This window comes from Podarcis liolepis, assembly GCF_965112155.1.
Source record: "Podarcis liolepis genome assembly, chromosome: 17".
Taxonomy (NCBI): Eukaryota; Metazoa; Chordata; class Lepidosauria; order Squamata; family Lacertidae; genus Podarcis; species Podarcis liolepis.
The window spans coordinates 19,354,721-19,380,050 of record NC_139571.1 but is presented as its reverse complement, the minus strand read 5'-3'; the positions used below and the strand labels follow the sequence as shown (position 1 = coordinate 19,380,050).

The 25,330-nt window shown below is 44.4% G+C and overlaps 1 protein-coding gene across 5 annotated transcripts in view; it reads left to right on the top strand.

Annotated features, from left to right (window-relative positions):
• The first annotated feature begins 1,095 nt into the window (after positions 1 to 1,095).
• The window catches only part of ELAVL2 (ELAV like RNA binding protein 2), a 155,489-nt gene continuing 131,254 nt past the window's right edge, over positions 1,096 to 25,330 (top strand). For 3 of the 5 annotated variants that reach the window (XM_083482325.1, XM_083482324.1, XM_083482313.1), the window contains exon 1: positions 1,096 to 1,213. In XM_083482325.1, the coding sequence (XP_083338451.1) occupies positions 1,200 to 1,213 (14 nt within the window). In that variant the 5' untranslated portion in view covers positions 1,096 to 1,199. The remainder of the gene's footprint in view (positions 1,214 to 25,330) is intronic. The other 2 variants (XM_083482317.1, XM_083482306.1) reach the window with 1 other exon arrangement.

Below are 25,330 nucleotides of genomic sequence, written 5' to 3'. Positions count from 1 at the left end.
CATGGAAGGGACGCGGGTGGCGCTGCGGGTTAAACCACAGAGCCTAGGGCTTGCTGATCAGAAGGTCGGCGATTCAAATCCCTGTGACGGTGAGCTCCCGTTGTTCGGTCCCAGCTCCTGCCCACCTAGCAGTTCAAAAGCACACCAGTGCAAGTAGATAAATAGGTACTGCTCCAGCGGGAAGGTAAACGGTGTTTCCGTGCGCTGCTCTGGGTCGCCAGAAACGGCTTAGTCATGCTGTACACCGGCTCCCTCGGCCAATAAAGCGAGATGAGCACCGCAACCCCAGAGTCGGTCATGCCTGGACCTAATGGTCAGGGGTCCCTTTACCTTTACCTATGACATCACAAGTGTTGGGATGAAGCTCAGAGTGCATTGAAAGTGGGTGGGTTAAGCATGGAGAATGTGTGAACCATTGCATGACCACTGACAGATGAATATCTGAACAGAGCCTGCCAAGAAACCCTGCACTTGAAGTGGTATATTGAAGATGCTGCAGCCATCAAGTGATAACTACTCCTGGTTAACCAGGCTCAAACCTGCATGATTCATGTGTCTCCAACACATGTATATATCTCGTTTAAACATTACATTTTTAGGGATACACTTTTAAAAAAAAGTATACGTCAAAAAAATGTGAGAGTGGCATTTCAAAACACCACAGTTAAGTGGAGTGTATGCTTTTTACGCACAGAGAGAAAAGGGTGGACGTCCTCTTGTCTGCCTGCCTTCAGAAAGGGTTTCATTGAAGGAAAACCATCCATCACCGGAAATCTACAGCAGAGATAGTGAACCGAAATGGGCTTTCAGTTGCTGAAGACTATTCCCACCCCGCTCTTCTGTCTTTGGATACTCTCTCTCTCTCTCTCTCTCTCTCTCTCTCTCTCTCTCTCTCTCTCTCTCTCATTATCATTCTTCAAAACCAGGCGCTCTCCCGATGATAATCGCTTGGATCTGTCTCCCCAATGCTTTCTGGCTGGTCTTTTTTTTGGGGGGGTGGGGGGGAGGAGAAAGAAGAGGGGTGGTCTGCTGCTTCCTTTCTGATTGGTCACCCATCTCTCCTTTTGTTTTGGAGATGATTATAGAATTGACTTTCAAGTGCTGGTCTCTCCTCCCTACTTACCCATATGGTACACCCAGCATCGGGCGCTTAGAAAATTCTTAAGACTTCTTTTATGTAAAGGTTGTGACAAAGCATTATGAGCTTGCAATGGTAAGTGCCCTTTTATTATTACAGTTTCTCTCTCTCTCTCTTTGCTTTTGCATTAGAGAACCACGGATCGTGTTTTCTTGGGAGAGCGGGGGGGGGGGGGAGTAAGAGAGGCTTTGGGGGGTGGGACTGCTTCAGAATAACCACCCAAGCTCTTTTAAAGTGCACAGAAAGCGATACTGGGGAAAACTTCAGCTGTTTCTTGCGAAGCAAGGCAAAGGCTGTAAAATCAGTCTGCCTGCCTGCCAAAGGATTTTGCATAAATATTTGCAAAATATATGTGCAAATATATATATATATCTTTGCATATACGATATATGTATTGCATATCTCTGTGTATGTCTCTGTTCAGTCCAGAATCAGACCCACAACCTGAGGATTGTGTTCTGAATTCTGCCCCAGAGAGAACAGAGTCCAGTCATAACTAGCACCGCCCAAGAACAATGGAACTCCGTCTCCCATTCAAAAACTAGACCCGTCTTCTCGCTTGCACGTCTGGTCTGTGTGTGTGTTTAACTCTCCCATCCATCAACTGGCATTAGCTCAGCGCTAGAGAGAAATTGACACGCACACCAAAGGCATTACCTAAATACCACGCAGCTTCTCACTCGAGCTGCAACCCGACGCATCCCATTGGACTCAGTGGGCCTTACTCCCGAGTAGACCTGCTGCCTAGTAGGCTTCCACGACCGCTGAAAGGCGGAGGGAAGGAAAAGTCCCCAAGCATGAGACAGGGAAGCAACATCTAAACTTGCATCCTCGCCTTGCAGTCCGGTGGATAAATTGTGGTCTTATTAAATGGGGAGGGGAGGCGTCGGAAAGGATCCCAGGGCTGCTCTGCCTTAATAGTTGTATCGGGGGCGGGGTCTTTCAAGAGGAGCAGTTTGTCTGCATCAGGGGTAGCCAATCTGGTGCCCTCCAGATGTTGCTGACCTTTGGCCACGCTGGCGGGGGCTGATGGGAGTTGGAGTCCAGCCACATCTGGCGAGCACCAGATTGGCTGATGCTGGCTGTTATGTTTGATGTGCAGCCAATCATCTCGTTTCTCCCGGCTCACTGTTTTTATTAGCTCCCGCGCCTTTAATAGCAGCTGAAAGTGCATATTTTAGGAAAGATAAGACTGATGCCCATGCTTCAAAAAAGCAGATCCAGCTGCTGTAAAAAAACTCAAGAGAAAGCTAGGCTAGCTATCTTTCTGGATGATTGGCAGCTTCTCCAGCTACACTTTTATTATGAAACGGGGGTCAACATTAGGACCATGTTTACCATCTCTCAGTGTGTGTGTGTGTATCAAGATGATGAGAAAAAGCATAGGAGACGGGCTTGGTTTTGAAACATTGGCCACCCGAAATATAGAAGCGATAAACAACTACCTGACATTCAGAAGACATCTTAAGGCAGCCCTGTTCAGGGAAGTTTTTAATGTGTGACATTTTTGTGTACTTTTGGTCTTTGTGGAAGCCGCCCAGAGTGGCTGGGGAAACCCAGCTAGATGGGTGAGGTACAAATAAATTATTATTATTATTATTATTATTATTATTATTATTATTATTATTATATCAGTTTAGAAAGAGGGACATATTCAAAGCAGCTGAGAAACACCATCTTAAGAAGAAGTTAGTTCAGTGCCTTGTTCCTTTTGTTGCATCTTTATGCATCTAGGTAATTGATACTTTAAGGCCAAAATTCACCATTTCAAGTACTGATTCTCTGAGAAATTTGGCTGCAATTACCCACCTCCCGCTGACCGCAATGGAGGCAGGTTGCAAGAAGCTGGAAGCTGGACTCTGGTTTCAGATTGCATCCTGTTGCTGCTATTATTATTTTTTCAGCAGCTGTAATTGATGCAGTCATTGCAGGCCAGATCTGCTGCCGCTGTAGATCCTGCTGGCTGAGGCAGTCTCCTCACTTTGCCTCATGGCTGGACTGGCTCTGTTTGGGAAGTTGTATCGCCCTATATTCTAAATGAAGTCAACTCAAAAACAGACCACTGTGCTCCTCGCTGGAAAAAAGAAATCAAATAGTGTTATGCTGAAAAATTCTAAATACCTTTGATTCCATTTTACAGAAGGCACATATGAGTGGTCTTCAGTTTTACTCAAGAGTAGGTCCTAAGTAATGTTAGGCTTATAAATTTCAAGAGGTCTGCTCGGAATACCACCCTATGTAAGCCAGAGTTGCCGCCAAAAAATTGGTTATCATTGTTTTCCTTTAAAAGGGGCAGGTGTGTCCAAAGTAGGCCCAGAAAGTGCTGGAAAGGGATGAGGTTTGCATGAAAGGTCTGCCATCTGGCCTTGACAATGATCACACCTCCTTATCCATCAGAAAACCTCTTAATTGGTCCAAGATGAACTTTGCCCCCAAACTGAACACTCTGCATTGCTTGATGTTTTATCGTGTTTTTAATATTCTGTTGCAAGAATGTCCAGAGTTAGAAACAATAAAATAATTATTATTATTGTCCCTGGAGTAGTTTTTCTGGAGCAGAAAATCTAGTATACAATGGTACCTTGGTTTACAACCATAATCCATTCTGGAACTCCATTTGTAAACCAAAACAGCTTGTAACCCAAAGCGCTTTCACCAATGAGGCCTCCCCCCAAAAATTGTTTATAATCCAAAAAAAATAAATGGGTTGTAATCCAAAACAAGGTTGCAAACCGGGACACGCACTTCCGGGTTTGATGTGTTTGTAATCCAAAAAGTATGCAAACCAAGATGTATGCAAACCAAAGTACCACTGTACATGTTTAGTATACACATATACTCCTAAGGCAATATACTCCTTGTGATTATTGCAAGACAGGAAGCACATGTGAGGAGCACATCAGACTGCATTGTATATGTCTCCACTTCTTGTTAGCATCTACAGTGGTACCTCTGGTTATGAACTTAATTTGTTCCGGAGGTCCGTTCTTAAGCTGAAACTGTTCTTATCCTGAGGCACGCTTTCGCTAATGGGGTCTCCCAGTGCGTGTGCGCCGGAAATGCATGATTTCTGTTTGCATCCTGGGGCAAAGTTCGCAACCAGGAGCAGCTACTTCCGGATATCGGAGCTCATAACCCGAAGCATTTGTAACCAGAAGCATTCGTAACCAGAGGTACCACTGTACTGACCTGACAAAGAAAGAGGGCGTTGTTTGGTTTTGGAACAACAAATAGTGTTTACAAGTGATGGCAATATGAACTGCGGATGAGGTTTTTGTCAGTAACTACTAACGAAACCTCAAGGAGGTCCTTCCTCTCGGACCAAGCTCTCTTGAGCCAGTATTGGGATGTTAGTTGAGATGTTGATGGTAGTTGGTCAGTAAGTAGGAAGCTATTCTCCTGTTCGTGCAAGTTTTGCAAGATTTGGGGAATGCGTCTTGCTATCTCAAAATACAAAAGCTTCAATATACTGTTAAGGGGAGGTCAGATGGGGAAGGGCGTCCCTTGGTGTTACATGGCAATCATGGTGTGGGAAGCTATCCCTGAGATGATCCCTAGCTGTAGAAATTTCTTATACAACAGTGTGGGAAAGGAACCCAAATTTACCCTTATTCTGCATGTGCCAAAACAGAACAAAATGGCACACTCATTGTGGAGGGGGGGAAATTATTTCTTGAGGAGGAAGTGACAAGCAAACTGTGAAATCCTTTTTTATGATTTTTTGTAAAAGGAGTGTGAGATTTGTGTGATTTATCATGTCCAAAAATGGGAGGTTTGCAGAATTGTGCAAGTGTTGCAATTACACCTGTGCGGCAGTCACACAAAAAGGCGTTTCAGTACCCAGGAGAGCAACTCACCAACCAGAAAGAAAAACCAGCTCTATGCTCCTAACAGATGCTTGGGCAGCCAAAATGAGCAGCAGAAACACACAAAAAGGGTATGGTTGCATCTTTCTAAAATTTCTTTTTCAAAACCCTCCCCTCCCACCTAAAAAGCACAAGTGAAGAAGAGAAGCTTAAGGAGACTGCGTTATTTCAGTTTTTTCATTGACTTAGGGAACGTAGAAATGTTGCCATGTCTTGATGATCTAGATTAGTGTTATGAATAAAGTGGAAAATACATACCAAAAATAAAAACAACTAACACATTTGATTGTTATTTAAGCTTTTGTGGACTAGAGCCCACTTCATCAGGTGTATGGAGTGTGATCTTCAGTTGTTGGGGGTGTTGCACACACATACACACACATATGTGAATGTTAATGTGGTGGTGTTGGGGAATGTAAATGTTGTGGGTAAATGGCAATGGAATGCAAAGATTAAGTCTACAACTGTTGGCAATGTTGGCTGGGGCTGGCTGGGCATCCAGCATCATGTAGAGGGCAACAAGGTTCTCAGCCCTGCATTACAGGATGCCATGCTCAAAGTATGTAATTCTTTCGAGAAATTTGTTCCTGTTCCATTTACAGGAAATGTATAAACACAGCTCTTTGGTTTCCTGTTTGCAAAGGCATACAGAACTCAGAAGAGGCATTCTACCATGTAGGAGAGATCAGTGATATGATCATCTGACTTTTTTAAAAAAACAGCAGCAACTTTAAATAAGTTGTGTGGGGCTCTGGTTTTGAGTGGGGAAGTAGTGTTCACAGGAGATATGGCAGGTATTTGTAGAATTTGTATTGTTAAAATGGAAACGGGTCAAACCATCGCAAGAGGTTGGATAGTTACAATGGAATGGTCTCAGGGGTAGGCTGCACATTTTTATTTTTATTTTTTTATTATTACTTTGTCAATAAAATAAAATAAACCACAAAATCGGAAGGGGAAGGGGAAGGGGAAAGTAGTGTTCAGAGGTGGGGCTTCTGTGACTCATGCCTATTTTCCATCCCTTGGAGTTCCTGGTAAGTGGGGTGGGGGTTAAGACAAAGGTTTCGATATTGTGCCTGTCTTTTCTTATTGCATGGCTAATAGCATCTTGAAGTGTGTATAGCATTCCTCCTCTGATACATTCAAGAATAAATAATCTTTCATGCTTCATAATAACTACAAATTATCAGCAGAGTTTATCAGCAAAGGGCAGATAACGCACTCCCCTCTTTTTAAGACAAGGGATTTTCTTACTTTGAATGGCATAGTAATAATTATACTACTACTACTACTACTACTACTACTACTACTACTACTAATGTTATTATTTGTATCCCGTCCATCTGGTTGGGTTGTCCCAGCCACTCTGAGTGGCTTACTGCTTATATAAAATCAGACATTAAATGCTTTCTGATACAGAGCTGCATTCAGATATCTTCTAAAAGTTGTATAGTTATTTATCTCCTTGACATCTGAAGGGAGGGTGTTCCACAGGGCGGGGACCAGCACCGAGAAGGCCCTCTGCCTGGTTCTCTGCAACCTCGCTTTTCGCAGTGAGGGAACCACCAGAAGGCCCTCGAAGGAGGACCTCAGTATCCAGGCAGAACGATGGAGGTGGAGACGCTCCTTCAGGTCTACTGGGCCGAGGCCGTTTAGGGCTTTAAAGGTCAGCACTGGCACTTTGAATTGTGCTCGGAAACATACTCGGAAACCAAGCAGAAACACGAGTCAGCAGTTCACTATGGCGAGCTGCATTGCATTTCTGTTTAAATTATAGCAATAATTTCCAAATTGGCATCAATACATATAAATTAGAACTTGCAAATATCAAGCAAATATGTGCTATGTCCTTTGACCTCTTTTATGGTTGCTGTGTTTCCTCTCTTCTGGCAAATTGTAAATGACCTTAAGAACATAAGAGACCTGCTGGCCCAGACCACCAGCTCATCTAGTCCAGCATCTTGATCTCATAGTAGCCAACCACATCACAGAATCATAGAATTATAGAGTTGGAAGGGACCTCTAGGGCCATGAGTCGAGCCCCCTACAACAGGAAACGTGACAAAAGATACTTACACCTTCCAATGATCCATGCACATATCCTGGAAGGGACAGCAGTGTCGATGTTAGAACTGCTCGTTATAATATTTGAGAACTGATGTTAGCTTGGCAGCCTATGAAAAAGCAAATATATTTGTGAGAAGCCCACAAGCAAAATCCAAGTGCAACGCTTGTGTAGAGCAGGGGTCTCAGTGTGTAGAGCAGGGGTCATCAAACTTTTTCAGCAGGGGCCGGTCCACTGTCCCTCAGAACTTGTGGGGGGCCGGACTATATTTGGGAGGGGGGAATGAATGAATTCCTATGCCCCACAAATAACCCAGAGATGCGTTTTCAATAAAAGCACATACTCTACTCAAGTAAAAACACCAGGCAGGTCCCACAAATAACCCAGAGATTCATTTTAAATAAAAGGACACATTCTACTTGTGTAAAAACACCAGGCAGGTCCCACAAATAATTCAGAGATGCATTTTAAATAAAAGGACAGATTCTACTTGTGTAAAAAAACACTGATTCCAGGACCGTCCACAGGCCGGATTTAGAAGGCAATTGGGCCAGATCCGGGCCCCGGGCCTTAGTTTGCCTACCCATGGTGTCGAGCCTATGAGTTGACACATCCAATGGCCAGCATGGAAGAAAAAGAAATATGTGAGATGCTTAGCCATGTCTACCTGAAAAGAAGTGAGATGGCTGACAACTTGGCATCCCACTTTGTTCATTATTAAATTGATATCCCACCCTCCTCTGATACATCCCTACCCTCTCTCCTAAAAGGAGCTCAGGCTGGCAAATGTAGACAACTCCATCACATGTGAGTTCACAACAGGATTTTTTTCCTCACCCCCCTAAATGCCTCCGATTCTGGAACCAGGAACAAAATTAACTTAGACTGCAGACCTATACACACTGCAGGGGTAAATTCCATTGAACTTTCTGGTAGCAAGGGAGGTGGGTATTGTGCGAAGAAGTGATTCCAGCAAGCACAGCTTTCCCTACCCCACAACAATAAGCTGCTTAAATGCTCTCTTATGCCCAACTCTTGCAGATACAGGAGCTGTCTTGCCCCATGGTCATGTATTTTAATTTTTTTAGCGACCCTAAAAAAGAGGCAAATCAGCAAAACGGGGTCCTTGTACTTCGGAAGGAGTGGCTGGTTAAGAATGTTGTGCTTCTTTAGGGGAAGGGGTGAATCTATTTTTGACTGCCATTTGTTAGCAAGTCAAGCATTTTCTTCTAAAAATATGCCCAGCTCTGACGTCCTGGCGGGTGCATTCTAAGAATGCAGCGATGTCTTTAATGTAGGAAAGCACAAGCCCGGTCATCTATGCTAACCATGCTGTTTTGGACACATGTTGTGGAAAGGGATATCCAGTTTTCTCAGTTTCCCTGCCCACCAGCATATGATGTCCTTGCACTTAATTCCTCCCCACACTTTTTGTTGGTTTGTTTCTAAGTAAGCAGGCAATTAGATTTCACATTAAACTGAGCAAGCATTGATGGGGTTTTGCATGCTACAGTGCATCGTATTGTTCTGTGCATGTGAAATATGAAACAGATGGCCAAGGGAGCCCAGGAAAAGAAGTGTGTATGTGCGTAGGGTGGGGGGAGAGGGAGAGGGAGAAGGAACTTGCTGTGCCCTTTTTAATAAGACCTTAATGTTAAGCGAAGTGGCAGCTAAGTGCTTTCTGAAACACAACTTTTTTGATTACTGTTTACTTTATAAAAAGGCAAAATGTGTGTTTTTGTGTGTGTGTGTGTGTGTGTGTGTGTGTGTGTGTGTTTGCATAGTTTTCACTGCAAACTAATGCCATTCAGTTATTGAATTATCACGGCATCTTTCCCATGCAGTTGTTTGCTCGAAACAGAACAGTGCAATGAGACAGAGGATCCCCTAAACACAACAGGATCTCAACCTATACGTTTGTTCACTTACTGCAAGTGTCACATCAGTTACCCTGCCCGCTTCTGTCCCTAAGTACCCCTGTCATGTATCCATCAGAAGTTTGCCCACGAGCGAATGCAGCTGGAAAAAAAAAAAAAGAACGCTCACCACCCTGGTCTCTAGGCAACCTTCGGCCCTCCAGATGTTTTGGCCTACAACTCCCATGATCCCTAGCTAACAGGACCAGTGGTCAGGGATGATGGGAATTGTAGTCCAAAACATCTGGAGGGCCAAAGGTTGCCTATGCCTGCTCTAGACCATCTTAATGATTGCCTTCTTAGTTACGATGCATGAGCCTCAGTTTGCCAAGTACTGCCGCCCCCCCCCCCCATTTTTCAAAAGCCAAGCCATGGGCCCCCTACTTTTGAAATGTTGATTTTATGTGAATGGTGCTACAGAACCCCCTGGGTGGGTTATGCAGACCCAGGGGTGGAGGAAGGGGGTGCAGTGGGGGTGGGTCGCCCCAGGTGTCACCACTGAGGGGGGTGACAAAATGGTGGGCGTCACTCCCCGTGGGGCCTGGGAGTGACATGGTGGCTTGGGTGCGCACAGGCTCTGTGCTGCCTAAACGGTCCACCTGCGGCCTCCCCCCAGCTGTAGGGCGGCTGAGTGGGAGGAGGCAGGCAGACTCTTCAGAGGCCCCACGGAGCGTCCTGCCCCAGCTCACCCCCCCCCCCACAGGTAGCTGGCCACACCTCTGGGCACAGAGCACATGCGCCGCCCCAGGCGCCCAATTGGCTTGCTCCACCGCTGTGCAGACCACCAGCCCTGCGGCATACGTGGACCACCAGTTGGGAACCACCGCCTTAGAAGATGTTAGAAACTTAGGCTGCCCACTGATAGACACTTTATTGGAGTAAGCTCCACTGGTCATAGTATCCTCTACTTCTGAGTAAATCAGGGTTGCTATACGTCCAGAATTATGCCCAGAATTTTTATTCTGCACATCCGCCCAGGGATGTTTGTACTTAGGACATAGGATGCTGTCTTGTATGGAGTCAGACCATCACCTTGTTGAGTCATGTCTATGTCAGTAGCCTTTACCTTTTTCAGACCCAAGATTCACCTTTAGGTCAGCCCAAACATGCATTTGGGGTCTCGTTTCTTAATTTAAAAAATGTATTTGTATGATGGTAGTACAGATTAGGTCATCTGGGTCCCTGCTTTACCTGAAATCGCTTGAGATTGAACTTGCGACTCTTTTGCAACAGACTATGTGCTTTGCCATTGAGCTACATCCTGTCACTTTGATATAGCCTTGCTGTCTTGGGGTATCTTTTCTAAGCTCAGCTGCTTTGCATGTCCTGTTATTTAGGAAAATCATTCAAAATGTTGTCTCCTTTTTTATTATTAAAGGGAGAAAGATGCATGTGAAATCCTCTCGAACTCATTTTGCTTGTGATACTGAATAGCATTCAAATGAGAATGATCTTCCCAAATTTTTTGTTTTTAATTTTTTTTTTTTTGCAAGCTTGCCCAATCCAGCTGTATATTTTATATGCTAATCTAAATTCTATTTTTGTTCCCCTTGGGGGTTTTAAGTGATTATAATTGTTGCTCTTCAAAAGCCAAACAGATGATGATTGCTGCTTCAGGAATATACCAAAAAGAAACTGGCTTTCATTAAACCTGCTCATCCCTCTTTGTAATTATCCCTATTTTATCTCACTAAGAAGCGGGAGGGAAATGGCAAGTATAGTTCAATGAAGGCACTTTGGTTATTTAAACACTGCTTTTATTGAGCTAACAGGGGGTGTTAAAGGGGAATTTCCAGGAAGAGGAACTGTAGCCTATAGCCCAGTTACCTTTCCACTGGAGACTAGAGAACCCTGAGTCAGCTTGGAATGTAGGCCAGCCAAGAATACTGCAGGACAGATGCCCCTTTTCAGCATCTCTGGAAAGAAAGAAAGGGAAGGAGGGGAGAAGAGAGAATTTGCTAAGCCCAACCTCAGAGATATGGCTATGATAGCAGACTGACAGATGTTTTGCAACACATCTCCCTGCCTGCCTGCCTGCTCTGCTGGAAGTTTCATTATAGTAAGCAGCGCATCATTATGGGAGTCAGAGGAGAGAAAGGAGATGCAGACGGGATACTTTGAGTATTTCTGGACAACCCATCCTGATTTGCTTGCAGGGAGATGAGATGGTGTTGGCTATTTCCAAGCCTCCGTTCTGATTTGTTTGTATCAAAGCAAACATGATCTAACTCGCCAATTTCTTTCCCTATCTGATTTTTGGGGGATTAGCAGTGTGTGTGTGTGTGTGTGTGTGTGTGTGTGTGTGCAAGGCCTCCCAATCAGCTATAATCGTACAACCTGACTTTCCAAGTGTGTGATTGAATCTCACCCGAAAATAGTCACAGTGCCCTGCAAGTGAAGAATAGTTTAGAGCACAACAGGCTTCCTCCATTTTGTCAAATCTTGCTTGGGAGACTGAACAACATGCAGATTATGTTTTTAAGGAATTAAGTACAGCTGGTGTTTGATTTCTCAAAGAAGAGAAGACCATCTCGAAACATGACCCTCTGATCTGCTCATTGTTCCTCCCCAAATGGGGACTCATTGCAGTTGCTCAGTCGTGAGAGAAATGTACTTTGGGTCTGTTCAGGGACACTGTCGTTTCTTCTTCCTCTGCACCTTAGAGGGCCTGTTTATTGAGCATTCATCCTGATTGCCTTCTGCAAAACTTCGCCTGAGGCGAGGCAAAGTCCACTCTTTTTTTGTCAAGCTTTCCTAACTGCAAAAACCACTTTCCTAATTGCAGAAATGTAAGTGGTTAAAAAAAGTGGGTTTGTTGCAACTTTAAACCACTTTAAATAAACCTACATTTCTAGGTATGAGATTGGATCCTTCCGGGGGGGGGGAGAGAGTTAAAGTCTGGATGTGAACTAGGATTTGGCAGTGGCACTGAAAACAGTTGTTGGGGCTGTGTCCTATTCAGGGGTGTGTGGTAGGGGCAGCTCACACCGGGTGTCCACACAGAGGGGGGTGACAAAATGGCGGGCGGCAGGGCCTGCAGCACGCCCGAGCCACGCATCTCTCCTGGGAGTGACACGGCGGCTTGGGTGCCCACAGGCTCCACATTGCCCAAACGGTCTGCCCGCCACCCCCCCCTCAGCTGTAGAGCTGTAGGGCGGCTGAGTGGGAGGAGGCAGGCAGACTGCTCAGAGGCCCCACAGAGCGTCTCACCCCAGCTGGCCCTGCCCCCGCGAGTGGCTGGCCCCGCCCCTGGGCACAGGGCATGCGCGCCGCCTCAGGCGCCCAGTCGGCTTGCTCCACCGCTGGCTGGTGGACCCCATACTGAGGGCTTCCACAGGGGCAGCAGTGGGAAGCCGTGAGCTGCCATTTTAAATTTCCCACAATGCCCTGGAAGTACCCAACAAAGCATAACAAAAGATGTAATGGGGGATTTCAAAGGATGGCTTGTAAACTTGGCCTTTTGGCACAGGGGACGCAGGACAGGTGGCAGAAGCAGTGGGCACTTCTGGGGCACTAGCAGCTGCCTGACGGTCCTTGACCTTGGTGTAGCTCATATCTGCAGTGGTTAAAAGCCACGTGAGGTAGGAATTACTACATCATCTTAATTTAATAGAACTAACATAGAGAAATGGGATGCAGGTGGTGCTGTGAGTTAAACCATAGAGCCTAGGGCTTGCCAATCAGAAGGTTGGCAGTTCAAATCCCCATGACAGGGTGAGCTCCCGTTGTTCGGTCCCAGCTCCTGCCAACCTAGCAGTTCGAAAGCACGTCAAAGTGCAAGGAAGGGGAAGGTAAACAGCGTTTCCGTGTGCTGCTCTGGTTCGCCAGAAGCGGCTTAGTCATGCTGGCCACATAAAGCAAGATGAGCGCCACAACCCCAGAATTGTCCGCGACTGGACTTAACAGTCAGGGGTACTTTTACCTTTACCTTTTAACACAGAGAAAGATCCAGATATCTCCTGGAATGTAATGCCTTTCCAAATATTTGCAGCACTTGTAAAAAAAAGTCTAATCAAAACAACCTCCCTCTGCACTTTATATACAACATGCAAGCCTCGCATGAGTCTTTATACTGCCATCCCGCTTCTCAGATGCCTACTGTACTCTACGTGAGTTACACCACTGGGCTGTGCCATTTATCTTACATCTTTCTGCTTCAGGCTTGCTAATGCTGCATTACCTTTTCATAAGCCCAAGATTGCCTGTCAAGGAGATCTGTAAAAGCAGGGCTGTCAGCGGATTTCCTCCACCATCCCGTCTCTCCCCACACACCCCTTTACCAGGAGACAAGCTGTATTAGTTGTGTGACAAGACCGCTCTTCTATTTTGGAAAGGAAGGATTTATTCCAGGGCTGTGCTCTCGTGCATGGCAAGAGCCACATCACGACCTGCGTGCTGAGTTTGGCAGAGAGTGGGGAAAGCATGCATTTTGCAAGACAACACCGTAGGTCGGCAATTCAGAATACAGGAGCCTGGAGGAGCTCCTTCCCTCACCCGCTAAGTGTTTCAAATCACATTGGTCCTCAAGAGCATCTCATGGTGAGTTTCATGGTGAGTTTCAGCACCTCTTTTTCTAGAAAAATAGCACTGAGTGGAACATTTTCACCTGGCGCCGAAAAATATATAATGAAGGCGCCAGGTGAACTTTCCTGAGGAGAACATTCCACAAACAGGGTGCCAATACAGAGAAGGCCCCATTCTCATGTTGCCACCCTCCAGACCTCTCAAGGAGGAGTCACATGGAGAAGGGCCTCAGATGATGAATGCAGAGTCAGTGCTTGTTGAAAAATTGTGTTCAGAAACAGAATTCATCTGGAGCTGCCCAATCTGATCTTGAGATGATTCTTCGAATGAGCTAAGGGGACACAATAAATAGTCTTGAATAAAAATGTTTTTGGACAAAGGCATCACATTCACTTTCAACAGATTATTGATTACCCACACTCAGTTTGTGGAGGTGGGTGTGAACGTCATGTAACAGAGACTGGTTTACAACTGCAAAGGGGAAATATATTTTTCTGTAGGATCCCTAGAATTTGAGTAACCCAAACCCAGAAATCAATATGGACAAGGCGCAAAGCAAACAAACATGCAAGGTGACTGCAGAAAGCCATTTTTTAAAAAAACATAATCAGTGGAAGTTTGTTGCACTCTCTGGGTATCAACCTGAACTGATTTGCTGCAAAATCCAAAAGGTAAACTAAATGCATTTATTTAGCATTGCGTGAGTGCACTAATTTCAGGCGCAGGCGTAAAGGAGTTTAATTATAACCATAGTTCCTTGGGAGTAGGATGCATTCAACTTGGTGAGACTTCTCGGTAAACATGCATAGGAAAATAGCTAAATAAAACTGTTTCACTGAAGTGAGTTTAAGTAGACTTTACAGCCTTGACGCCAGAAAGCATCTTATGGAAAAGCTATCATTACTGCGAGGGTGAAACAACCCAACTGCCATATTTTAAAAACTACCGGTACATCCTTGAAAATGCTGTGAGAGAGACATCATTGCCAAACATAAAGAAACCTGCTCCCAAGTAAATATTCAAATTTACTCAAAATATACTGGGAAGAAAGCTGAAGGTTTTTTTTTTGTTTTTTTTGCTTTTTTTTGCTAATGAAAAAGTATGAGGGTTGTTTATTTCTCTCTCTCTCTTTCTTTCTTTCTTTCTTTCTTTCTTTCTTATTTATTTATTTATTGAGCTTATATGAGTTTATTTTCAACATATGCACCCACACTTGTAAAATTGCATAATCAAAAGAAAAACAAACAAACAACAACAACAGACAAAATAACAACAAGAATCAAATGAAAAACAAAGGAATACAAATAACCCATAGTAACATATGAAATACAGAACAGATAATGAACAATACACACACACACACACACACACACACACACACACACACACACACACCATATTTCAGTTCTTCTTTTCTTCCAGTTGACTTCCTTCATCCTCTGCACAGTTCTCTTTTCATTTTTGGTAAACTGCCTCCTTCTTACTTCGTTATTATCCTTTTTTTCTACAATTGTTAACTGAAGTACCATAAATTATCTTGTAGAAGTTAATCAATATTTCACTTTCTTTTGCCCTCCTACCAAAAGGAAAGCTCCTCTGATGAATTTTCTCCAGATCTTTGATTGGCAACATTCCCTCTATCCACAAGGCTAGGTCCAGAGGACCAGAAAGGAGGCAAAATGGTGGCCAGCTTGCCAACTCAGCTGTTGTTGTTAACTACCACTCACAAAAGGGGCTTCAAAATAAACTTTGGAGGGAAAGGGGATAGGAAGCTGCGTGTGACACAGCTCTTGGTGAACTCCTGCCATAAGAAACTGTCAGAGAATTTCTCCTACTACCTGGAGAAATTTAGTCTTCCCCAGAACAATTACTCCACCCCAAGATGGGGTGTCCACAGCTCTGTTTCTATAGAGCTAGGGATTTCTTTGTAGTTTCCTAAACACTTCTTAAATTTATATATGTTGTTAACAATTATCATACATTTTTGTTGTTGTTGTTTAGTCGTTTAGTCGTTTAGTTGTGTCCGACTCTTCGTGACCCCATGGACCAGAGCACGCCAGGCCCTCCTGTCTTCCACTGCCTGCCGCAGTTTGGTCAAACTCATGTTAGTAGCTTCAAGAACAATCTCCAATCATCTCGTCCTCTGTCATCCCCTTCTTCTTGTGCTCTCCATCTTTCCCAACAGCAGGGTCTTTTCCAGGGAGTCTTCTCTTCTCATGAGGTGGCCAAAGTATTGGAGCCTCAGCTTCAGGATCTGTCCTTCCAGTGAACACTCAGGACTGATTTCCTTAAGAATAGATAGGTTTGATCTTCTTGCAGTTCATGGGACTCTCCAGTCTCCTCCAGCACCATAATTCAAAAGCATCAATTCTTCAGCGATCAGCCTTCTATATGGTCCAGCTCTCACTTCCATACATCACTACTGGGAAAACCATAGCTTTAACTATATGGACCTTTGTTAGCAAGGTGATGTCTCTGCTTTTTAAGATGCTTAATTAATTAACACTGTGCTTCTGTGGAATGCATATAGCACTTAATGACAAAAACAGGCTTACTCTTCTACTCCACTATATTTCCAAAGAGCAGCTTATATATGATTTCCAGTGAGTCGTTCCTTCAGGACCATCCTTTCCTTGCTTCAGGGTGGGAACTGAGCTGTGGGTTATCAAACCATGGTCCAGTTTATCTTCTGCTCATTCATCTGCATGATTCCCTTTGTTGCCTAGTTTAAAGGCCTACTTTACAGGCCCGTAGCCTGTAATATGTGCAAAGCACTTTGGACACTTCAAACGAACTCTATAAATGCCAAGTATTCCTCATCTTTTGTATATTTACAAAAATGATATTTGCTTCCAAAAGGTCATACAGTTGTTCCACAAATACCACTACTGCTCTAATCTGACTGAGCCTACGGTTCTCAGATACACTAACAGATAATAAAAACAGTATGAATGTCATATTTTGTCACCATAAGTGATGATCGGATGCAGTCATGTATATATGTAATTGGGAGGAAAGGTTATTTGGACTTTTGGCCGGATAAGCAGGAAAACCATCCCATTGTGCTCTCTCAGATCAGGCTGTAAAACCATAACTTTTGTTCCTAACGTTATACCTATACTTTAAATATGTCCCAGTCCACAGTATAAATCTCTCTTCTGCATATGATCTTATTACCTTAAGATATAATTACACAGTGCTCCAAATATAAGGAATGTGGAAGCTTTTTTTTTTTTTAAGGTAGTAACTATCAATAGGCAATAGCCATTATTTTACAGCTCTGTATCATTAGCAGAACAATTACAGCAGAGGAGAGATCTTTTAGCACAATACACACTCTTCTCCTTTAGATAATTGCATGAAAACATAAAACTCATGCTGGTGATAATAAAGTGCTTGTGTGGCTGGTTTTAACTTTTCATATCATAGGTGCATGCTAATCTTTCCAATAGTTATCATTCATCCTCGCTCCTCCCTAATCCTTCTTGGAAGAGCTTTGCCCAGTTGGTACATATAATTCAGAGTCATAGAGTTTACTTGCTAGAATGCTCAGAATGTTTCAGTATGAGTACGTTTAGGGAAGCTTTTAGTGTTTGATGCAATACTGTATTTTAATATTTTGTTGGAAGCCGCCCAGAGTGGCTGGGGAAGCCCAGCCAGATGGGCCGAGTATAAATAATAAATTATTATTATTATTATTATTATTATTATTATTATTATTATTATTATTGAGTTCTCATACTGATCTGCAGTGTTAATGAACAGCAACAAGCAATGGTAACCATATAATTGACAATGGTTGTGCAGCATATATATATATATATATATATATATATATATATATATATATGTTTTTACTATCATCATTATTATCAAAAATCTGTTGTAGCTTGGGTTTACTGTCACATCTTAGGGTAATTATTTGTTGTTTTCTGAAACCGTCTTATATTGAGTTAAACCATGGGTTTATCTGGTTCAGTATTGTCTACATCCGGACTCACAGTACAGTGGTGCCCCGCAAGACGAAATTAATCCGTTCCACGAGTTTTTTCATCTAGCGAATTTTTCGTCTTGCGAAGCACGAAATCCCATAAGAATGCATTGAAATTCAATTAATGTGTTCCTATGGTCAAAAAAAGTCCAAACAAAGCCAAAGTTGGTACAACAAGAGTTTATTAAGTGCTCTTTAAAGTCACACATACTGTAAAGAGCATTTCAAAAACTGAAGGAACAATACATTAAGTTTCTAAACATGACAGAAAAACATTTAAAAATCAACAAAGTGTACAGTACATTTTCTAAGACTCTGGGGGACAACTCGAAGAAGGTTCCTCTTCCACTCTTTGCTTCTTGCTGAAGAACCCCCTCCCCAACTGTTCCCCCAGCCACCCACCACACAGAAATTCAAATCCATTTTTTTTAAAAAAAAAAACAGCAGAGTGGCCCAAGGGTCACAGAAAATCATAAAAATGCAGAAAAAAACCACAAGCTTCCAGATTCTTGCAAACCCCTCCTCAACTGTTCCCCCAGCCACCCACCACACAGAAATTGAAATCCAGAATTTTTTTAAAAAAACAGCAGAGTGCCCCAGTGGTCACAGAAAATCATAAAAATGCAGAAAAAAACACACAAGCTTCCAGATTCTTGCAAACCCCTCCCCAACACCAAGTCCTTGAATTCCAAACACCCCAACCCAAAATCCAACCCCCCCCCCCAAAAAAAAGTTTTAAAAGTTTAAAAAAAGTTTTGGAAAAGCTTCAAAAATCACCAAATCTTCAAAAACCTCAAAAAAGGCTACCACACCGCGTTCTATGAGTTGCTCCTCGAAGTCAAGTCGCAACTGTATTAACGGTGTTAAGAAAAAGGAAACAAACTTGCAAGACGTTTTTGTTTTTCATCTTGCAAAGCAAGCCCATAGGGAAATTCGTCTTGCGAAGCAGCTCAAAAAACGGAAAACCCTTTCGTCTAGCGAGTTTTCCGTCTTGCGAGGCATTCGTCTTGCGGGGCACCACTGTAGCTCTCCAAGGTACCAGGCTGAAATCTTTTCCACTCCTACCCGAAGCAGACATAGGCAAACTTGGCCCTCCAGATGTTTTAGGACTACAACCCCCATCATTCCTGATGACTGGTCCTGTTAGCTAGGGATGGTGGGAGTTGTAGTCCCAAAACATCTGGAGGGCCAGGTTTGCCTATGCCTGTGCTAAAGATTGAACCTGGAAACTTTTGCATGCTGAGCAGGCAACTACCTTGCTACAGCAAAAACTGAGCTACAGCTGCTCTGGAGGCCACAGCCAATTGTAACAAATGAGCATTCCACCCTTGGTATACAAGTCAGTTAGCGCCAAAGAGCATGCATCAAACAGCATAAAAAGCAAGCAAATTAATAATAATAATAATAATAATAATAATAATAATAATAATAATAATAATTTATTTATTTATACCCCGCCCTCCCCAGCCAAGGCCGGGCTCAGAGCGGCTTACAAGCAATAACAAAAACAAGGTGAATGATTACAACTTACATATCATGCTGTTTGAAGGTACTGTCGCTCTGTAAATAAATATTGGTATCTACTCATTTGTGGACAGGCAAATCTTTTCCTTTATTTCCTCTGCAAATAGTTCTGGGAGCTTATTGATGCTGCGGAAAGTGAGATAGATACCTCAGCTACAGCCACCTGTTCCCTGTCTTGGGTGCACATTATTTGGCACAGGCTAATGGCAAACATGGGACGCGGGTGGCACTGTGGGTTAAACCACAGAGCCTAGGACTTGCCGATCAGAAGGTCAGCGGTTTGAATCCCCATGACGGGGTGAGCTCCCATTGCTCAGTCCCTGCTCCTGCCAACCTAGCAGTTCGAAAGCATGTCAAAGTGCAACTAGATAAATAGGTACCGCTCCGGCGGGAAGGTAAACAGCGTTTCCGTGCGCTGCTCTGGTTCACCAGAAGCGGCTTAGTCTTGCTGGCCACATGACCCAGAAGCTGTACGCCGGCTCCCTCGGCCAATAAAGCGAGATGAGCGCCGCAACCCCAGAGTCGGTCATGACTGGACCTAATGGTCAGGGGTCCCCTTTACTAATGGCAAACATGGAGCATGTCCTGTCCCCCACCCCCGCTGGTGGAATATTAGGAAAACAAAATGGTAACTGTGAATGTTCTTATTGATTCTGATCCAGACTTGACAGAAGTCACCTATTGTTTGCTATGCCCTTAAGCTGAGTAGTGCTATCCAAAGTGGGCCCAAAAATGCAGGACTATGCCATTTGGTGCAAATGACAACGTTGCACAAATTACATGGCTGCTTGCTTAGACACCTGGGTCAATGGCTCCCCAGCATTTGCTATGAAACCCACTGCTGGGATTTCATCTTCTGGTATCAACTCTGCCTGCACCCAGTAAACCACAGGCACCAAAGCAGGAGCCAAATGCTTTGTGATGCATGGTGCACACTTTCTTTCAGCTCATCAGTATATCCCAGCATCTGCAGAAGTATGCCTAGCTGAAACCACAAAGAGGACCTTTTCACTGGCCGTACGCAGCCTCTGGAACTCTATCCGACAGGAGGCTGGCCTGGCCCCCATTTAAATCGATTTCCACTGGATGACTGGATGGGAACATCCTTCCGGTACAGTGGTACCTCGGGTTAAGTACTTAATTCGTTCCGGAGGTCCGTTCTTAACCTGAAACTGTTCTTAACCTGAAGCACCACTTTAGCTAATGGGACCTCCTGCTGCTGCTGTGCGACCGGAGCATGATTTCTGTTTTGAAGCAAAGTTCTTAACCTTAGGTACTATTTCTGGGTTAGCAGTGTCTGTAACCTGAAGCGTATGTAACCTGAAGCGTATGTAACCCGAGGTACCACTGTATAGGAGGACTTTGGAGCCACAAATGGTTTTAAAGCAGCTGAGCTGAATGGTTTTACTGGCTGAAGATACCTGGTTGTTTGAAAATCTGCTTTGTACTTTCTGTAGGCGTGTTCTGTTGTTTGGTATTTTTTAGGCATTCTGTTTTATTGCATGCTTTGACTTATTGCTATTTGCTGCCTCGTGTATTTTTAGAGAAGGGGTGGCTAACGTTTGGCTCTCCAAACATTCCTGAACCACAGTTCCCATCATCCCTGACTTCTGCCCATGCTTGTAGGGCCAATGGTAGTAGGAAGCCAGTGTACAAACACACTGACCAGATGTTTTATATACATAAATATATAACTAGACCAGTGTTTCCCAAACTTGGGTCTGCAGCTGTTTTTGAACTACAACTCCCATCATCCCTACCTGGCAAGACCAGTGATCAGGGATGATGGGAATTGTAGTCCAAAAACAGCCGGAGACCCAAGTTTGGGAAACACAGGTTTAGAGTGACCAGATTAGTGAACAAGTCATAAAAGGCTGGTTGTGTCCATTTAGAAATTTAAGTGAAGATGTTAAAAGATAAAATAAATCCTATGAAATCCCCAGCTATACTGGCTACCTTACCATAAAATATTTTTTGTTCTAAATTTTGAAAAGGTATGCTCCATTACAGTGTATCTCAGCAATCTTAACAATAAGCCTGTAAGGCCTTGCAATGTTACTTTTCTTCCTCCATTGCAAGGTGCATTGTCTGAGAAAAAAGAACTTGCTGGTGGCTGTCCCATGTATTAGGGAAGGGGCTGAGATTTGCAGCGGCAACTTTCACTCGCTAGACCACTCTCTCCAACCTTTCCATCTTCAACTAAATAAACAAAGTCTCATTTCAACAGGAGCCCGTTTCCCTGCTAAAGCAGGGAAGAGCCGAGTCCTTGACACCATTAGCCTTTCCAACAGGATTTGTTGCTTACACAAACATATGGCTCATTTTTCTTACACCAATTCAGTAATTATTCCAAAGCTCATTAGTCAGGCTCTCCCCCCCCCCCACCTTCAGAGAGGAGTTGGCAAATTTATGATCCCTGGGAGATGAAGTGTCTGTGTCTCTGTGCAGTACGGGGAGAGGAGCCATCTTCAACACAACACAACACCTGAACTTATTGAGGCCTTTTATTTAGATAAACTGCATTAGCACACGTGCACACCCAACATGCAGTCCCCATTTGTCTTTCAAAGGAACGACGCTGTGCGTGGACTCACAGTGCGGTTGTGAAGATGAATTTTGTTGCGACGAGGGACTCCTGTCTCCAGCAGAACACGAGATCCCGCTATTCCATGCCTAATCCAGGGGCCATTTAAGGACATGGAATATTGGCTTCTTGACTCACTCTCTCTCTCTCTCTGCCGAATCAAGGCTCGCGGGAGCCGCTTCTCTCCTTGCAAGTGGAAAGGCATTGCACAATATACGTGCCCTTTAAGTGTCCAGCCAGCAACGTGCTCTCTAACCCCACCTACCCACCCCACATCTCAACTTCTTAATTTCATAGAACTGTAGAATCGGGGGTCATCTAGCCCAACCCGCTGGAATACAGCGCAGCAGGTGCGTGTAAGCATATATTTGGGGGGGGGGGGCTTTAATTCTTTATTTGCCAGAGCAGAACGCAGCTGGGTCTGTGCTTGCTGCTTGCTCCCTTACAGCACCGGGCTGGCCTTGTGGAGGCGAAAGTTTGGCGCATTGCAAACTCGCCTCCCTTCATCCTTCTCCCCCCCCCTTCCATCCCTGCTCAGCCCGCCGCCCCATTCAAGTGATTATCTGTCGAAGACCTCTAGAGCCATCTCCATCTCTGCAGCGCGCTGATAAGACAGCTGTTTCTCTCGCCGCCGTGTCTCTCCGGGCCCCGGTCTGTCTTTCGGTACAAACTGTGGCTTTGTTACCCTGGCCTGCTGCTGTCACTTTCTCTGTTGTGCGGGGCGTTTGATCCGAGCACAAAAGGGGGAGGGTGGCTGGGTGGCTGGGTCGAGGTGCGGGGGGTTGCAGAGTGACAGAGACTAAGGGAGGGGAGAGGGAGAAGGGGAGAGAAAAGAGATGGGAATGATCGCCTGGCTGATAGGCATGGCTTTGCGGCGTGTATCCGCGCCCAAGTTGCAGAGAAGCGCGGGGGGGGAGTAGGAGGAGAGGACCCCCCTGCCCACAAGCAGCAAGCCAGAAACTCCCCCGTCTCCCTCCCCCACACCCTTAAAAAAACAACCTAGCAAATGGGCGAGGGATAACAACGAGAAAGCAAGCAGATGGCTTCCTCCAATCTGAATCCAAATAACGATCATTTATCTTCCCTTTCAAGAAGTTAAGAGATTGCTCGTGCCCTTGCCCGGAAAGAATAATTTTTTAAAAGCAACCCCTTCTTCGCAACTGCCTTTGTACATACCAAACATTCACGGGGGTTGTATGTGGGGGGAGAGGAAAGCTCATTTGTATTCAGGTTGCATCATCATCATCATCATTTTAATTTTTATTTTTTTTTAAAGAAGAAGAAGAAGCGTTGCTTAGTCAGGCTCGCAACTCCTAAACTTGCTGCCAACATGTGCAGCGCGAGTCTAGGCGTGAGATATATATACTGTATATATATTTCACACACACACACACACACGTGTATGATTTGGAAGAAATCTTCACTGGGTTCAGTTGGACTCAGTTCTCGGCAAGAGGCTTAAGGCTGCAAGCTTTCGTGTCAGCGGGACTTCCTTCCAAGTAGCAACATCCTGTCAGTGTCTACTCGGAAGTCAGCACTGGTTTATCCCCAAGGAAGTGCGGAGCCCAAGTGGCGCTCCGAAAGACACTCCGAAACAGGCGTCCACTGAAAGGAACTGAAACGGAGCGTCGGAACAAGTGAGTCAGTTGAAGCTTGAGGCCCGTTCGGTGGCTATTTTGCAACAAGGAAAGAAGCAAGACTTTCTCTCTCCAGTTAAGAGAGAGAGAGAGAAGTTGCAGGAGGCAGTGTGTTGAATTAAGCAACGCCTAGACCATTTCGTGCGCTGGAGCCCTCCCGTTTATTATATACTTCCTTTGCGTTTAGGGAGCACGCCCAGTAAACATGACCTTATGAGAGCCCTTTCAAAAGGAAGCTCTTTTAAAGACCGATCTCTCAACTCGCACAATTTCACACATGGGCAGCACTATCGCCTTGAGATAACATGTTTTCCAAACGGAATAGACAGTTACATCTCAGATATATTTTTTTCTGCTGAAGTCCCCTTCCCGTCCCCGCTCCCTGTTTGAGCGTGGACAAGCGAGCCTCTCTTTCTAAGCGACGCTCTTTACGGCTTTTGTGAAACAGTGGTTTTCTAAAAGAGAGTTTGTGTGTGTTTTGAACTTGGCTCTTAGCTGCTGTGTGACTTCCTCGTTCGCCGACCGTGGGAGACGGCCGAGAAAGCAAGGCGAAAGAAGTGAGCTGCTTTGGCTAAGGCGCATTGAGCACCTCTGTCCATGGTCCTGAAACTCCCCAACTTTAGCTTTAGAGTGGAAACTGGAGATTAAGAGATTGCCTAGATTTGGGGATGGTTCCTTTGCTTTCCCCACCCCGTCCAGCCTCCCAAAAAGTGTTCTTCTCCCACATGAAATGTACCTTCCCGGGCAGGCGCGTTAAAAACAACTTGTTTATTTGTTGTTGTTGTTGTTGTTGTTGTTGTTGTTGTTGTTGTTTTCTTGAAATTGCTAAGATCCTAAATTATTGAGTTTGGTTTGCGTGTGACTGGGTGGTAGCAGGACCTACTCAACTCTAAAAATTACCTTGCACGCGTCCGAAAAGTGATGGTGCTGTTATTTCTGAAGAGCACAGTTGTGTGTGTTACTTTTTCTTTTGTCGCTGTGTTCTTACGTAGAAAAAGCAGCTGTGTAACCAGAATGAGAGTCTCTTTATTTCTTTGTGTTATGTGTCAAACGTTGATGTCGGAAATGTGGTTTCTTCTACAAAGTTTTTAAAAAATCAAAAAATTAAAACAAAAAAAGAGATGAGGATCATCTTCTGCCTAAACACGAATGGGACAGGAGAGGGACCCGGCGATAAGCCTTCAGGTCAGTCTGATGGTTGAGAACTTCTACTTAATTTCACTTGCTACCTTGCTAAGTGTTTGTAAACTTACGGGTGCATTTAAAAGAAAGGAAAGAGTTCAAACTAGCGGTTAACATGGCATTTGCACTGTGTACAAGGTTAGCAGGTGGCATCTTCTTCTAGAATCTCCATGTAGTCCTTGGGTAAAGTTGACGAAACCCCATTTCTTAAGTTAAAACAGAAATAGAGAGAGAGAGAGAAGATACACACCTTCGAGGGATTTCTCTAGAGCAGCTGCTTTTGAAAACTTAGCAAGAGTATTGTTTTTAATCGATTCCACTGAAGACAGAATGCCACTTTGCTGCACGTTTTAATCAGCTCTGGCATTTCGCAAGGTTACTCTCCTTCCTTTCTTCTCCAAGGCTGCCAACTCTCCCCTTAAAACATCTCCCCCCGAAGTTAGTCACTTAGGCAACTCCAAAGAGAGTTTTGTCTTACTTCTTTCAGCCTATCAATAGTCCAGGTTGCCGCTGCTCTCCATTCTTCCTCCTCCTCCACCCAAACTCGTCCTTCAAACGCCGATTTGACATATAATAATCTGGCTTCATCAAGAGATGCTCCTGAATGAGGGGCGTGTCTATAACACGAGGCTAGAGTGTTAAAGGGAACAAAAAACAGCCTGGCTTTCTTGTTCTAATGATGGCATCACTAGTGAAACAAAGGTGGTCATAATTAGGCAGAGCCCACACCTGAAATTTCAAAAGCAACAAACAAAAAGTCCTGGTGTTTTACGGGACACCAACGTTGGAAATGTAACCCCACGTTCATCGTTGAGTTGGGTATCCTTTTAAAACTTAACTAAGGCATCGGTCATAAAGACAGCACTGTTCTGTTTCTCCCTCCCCCACCTCTTCTGTTTTAGG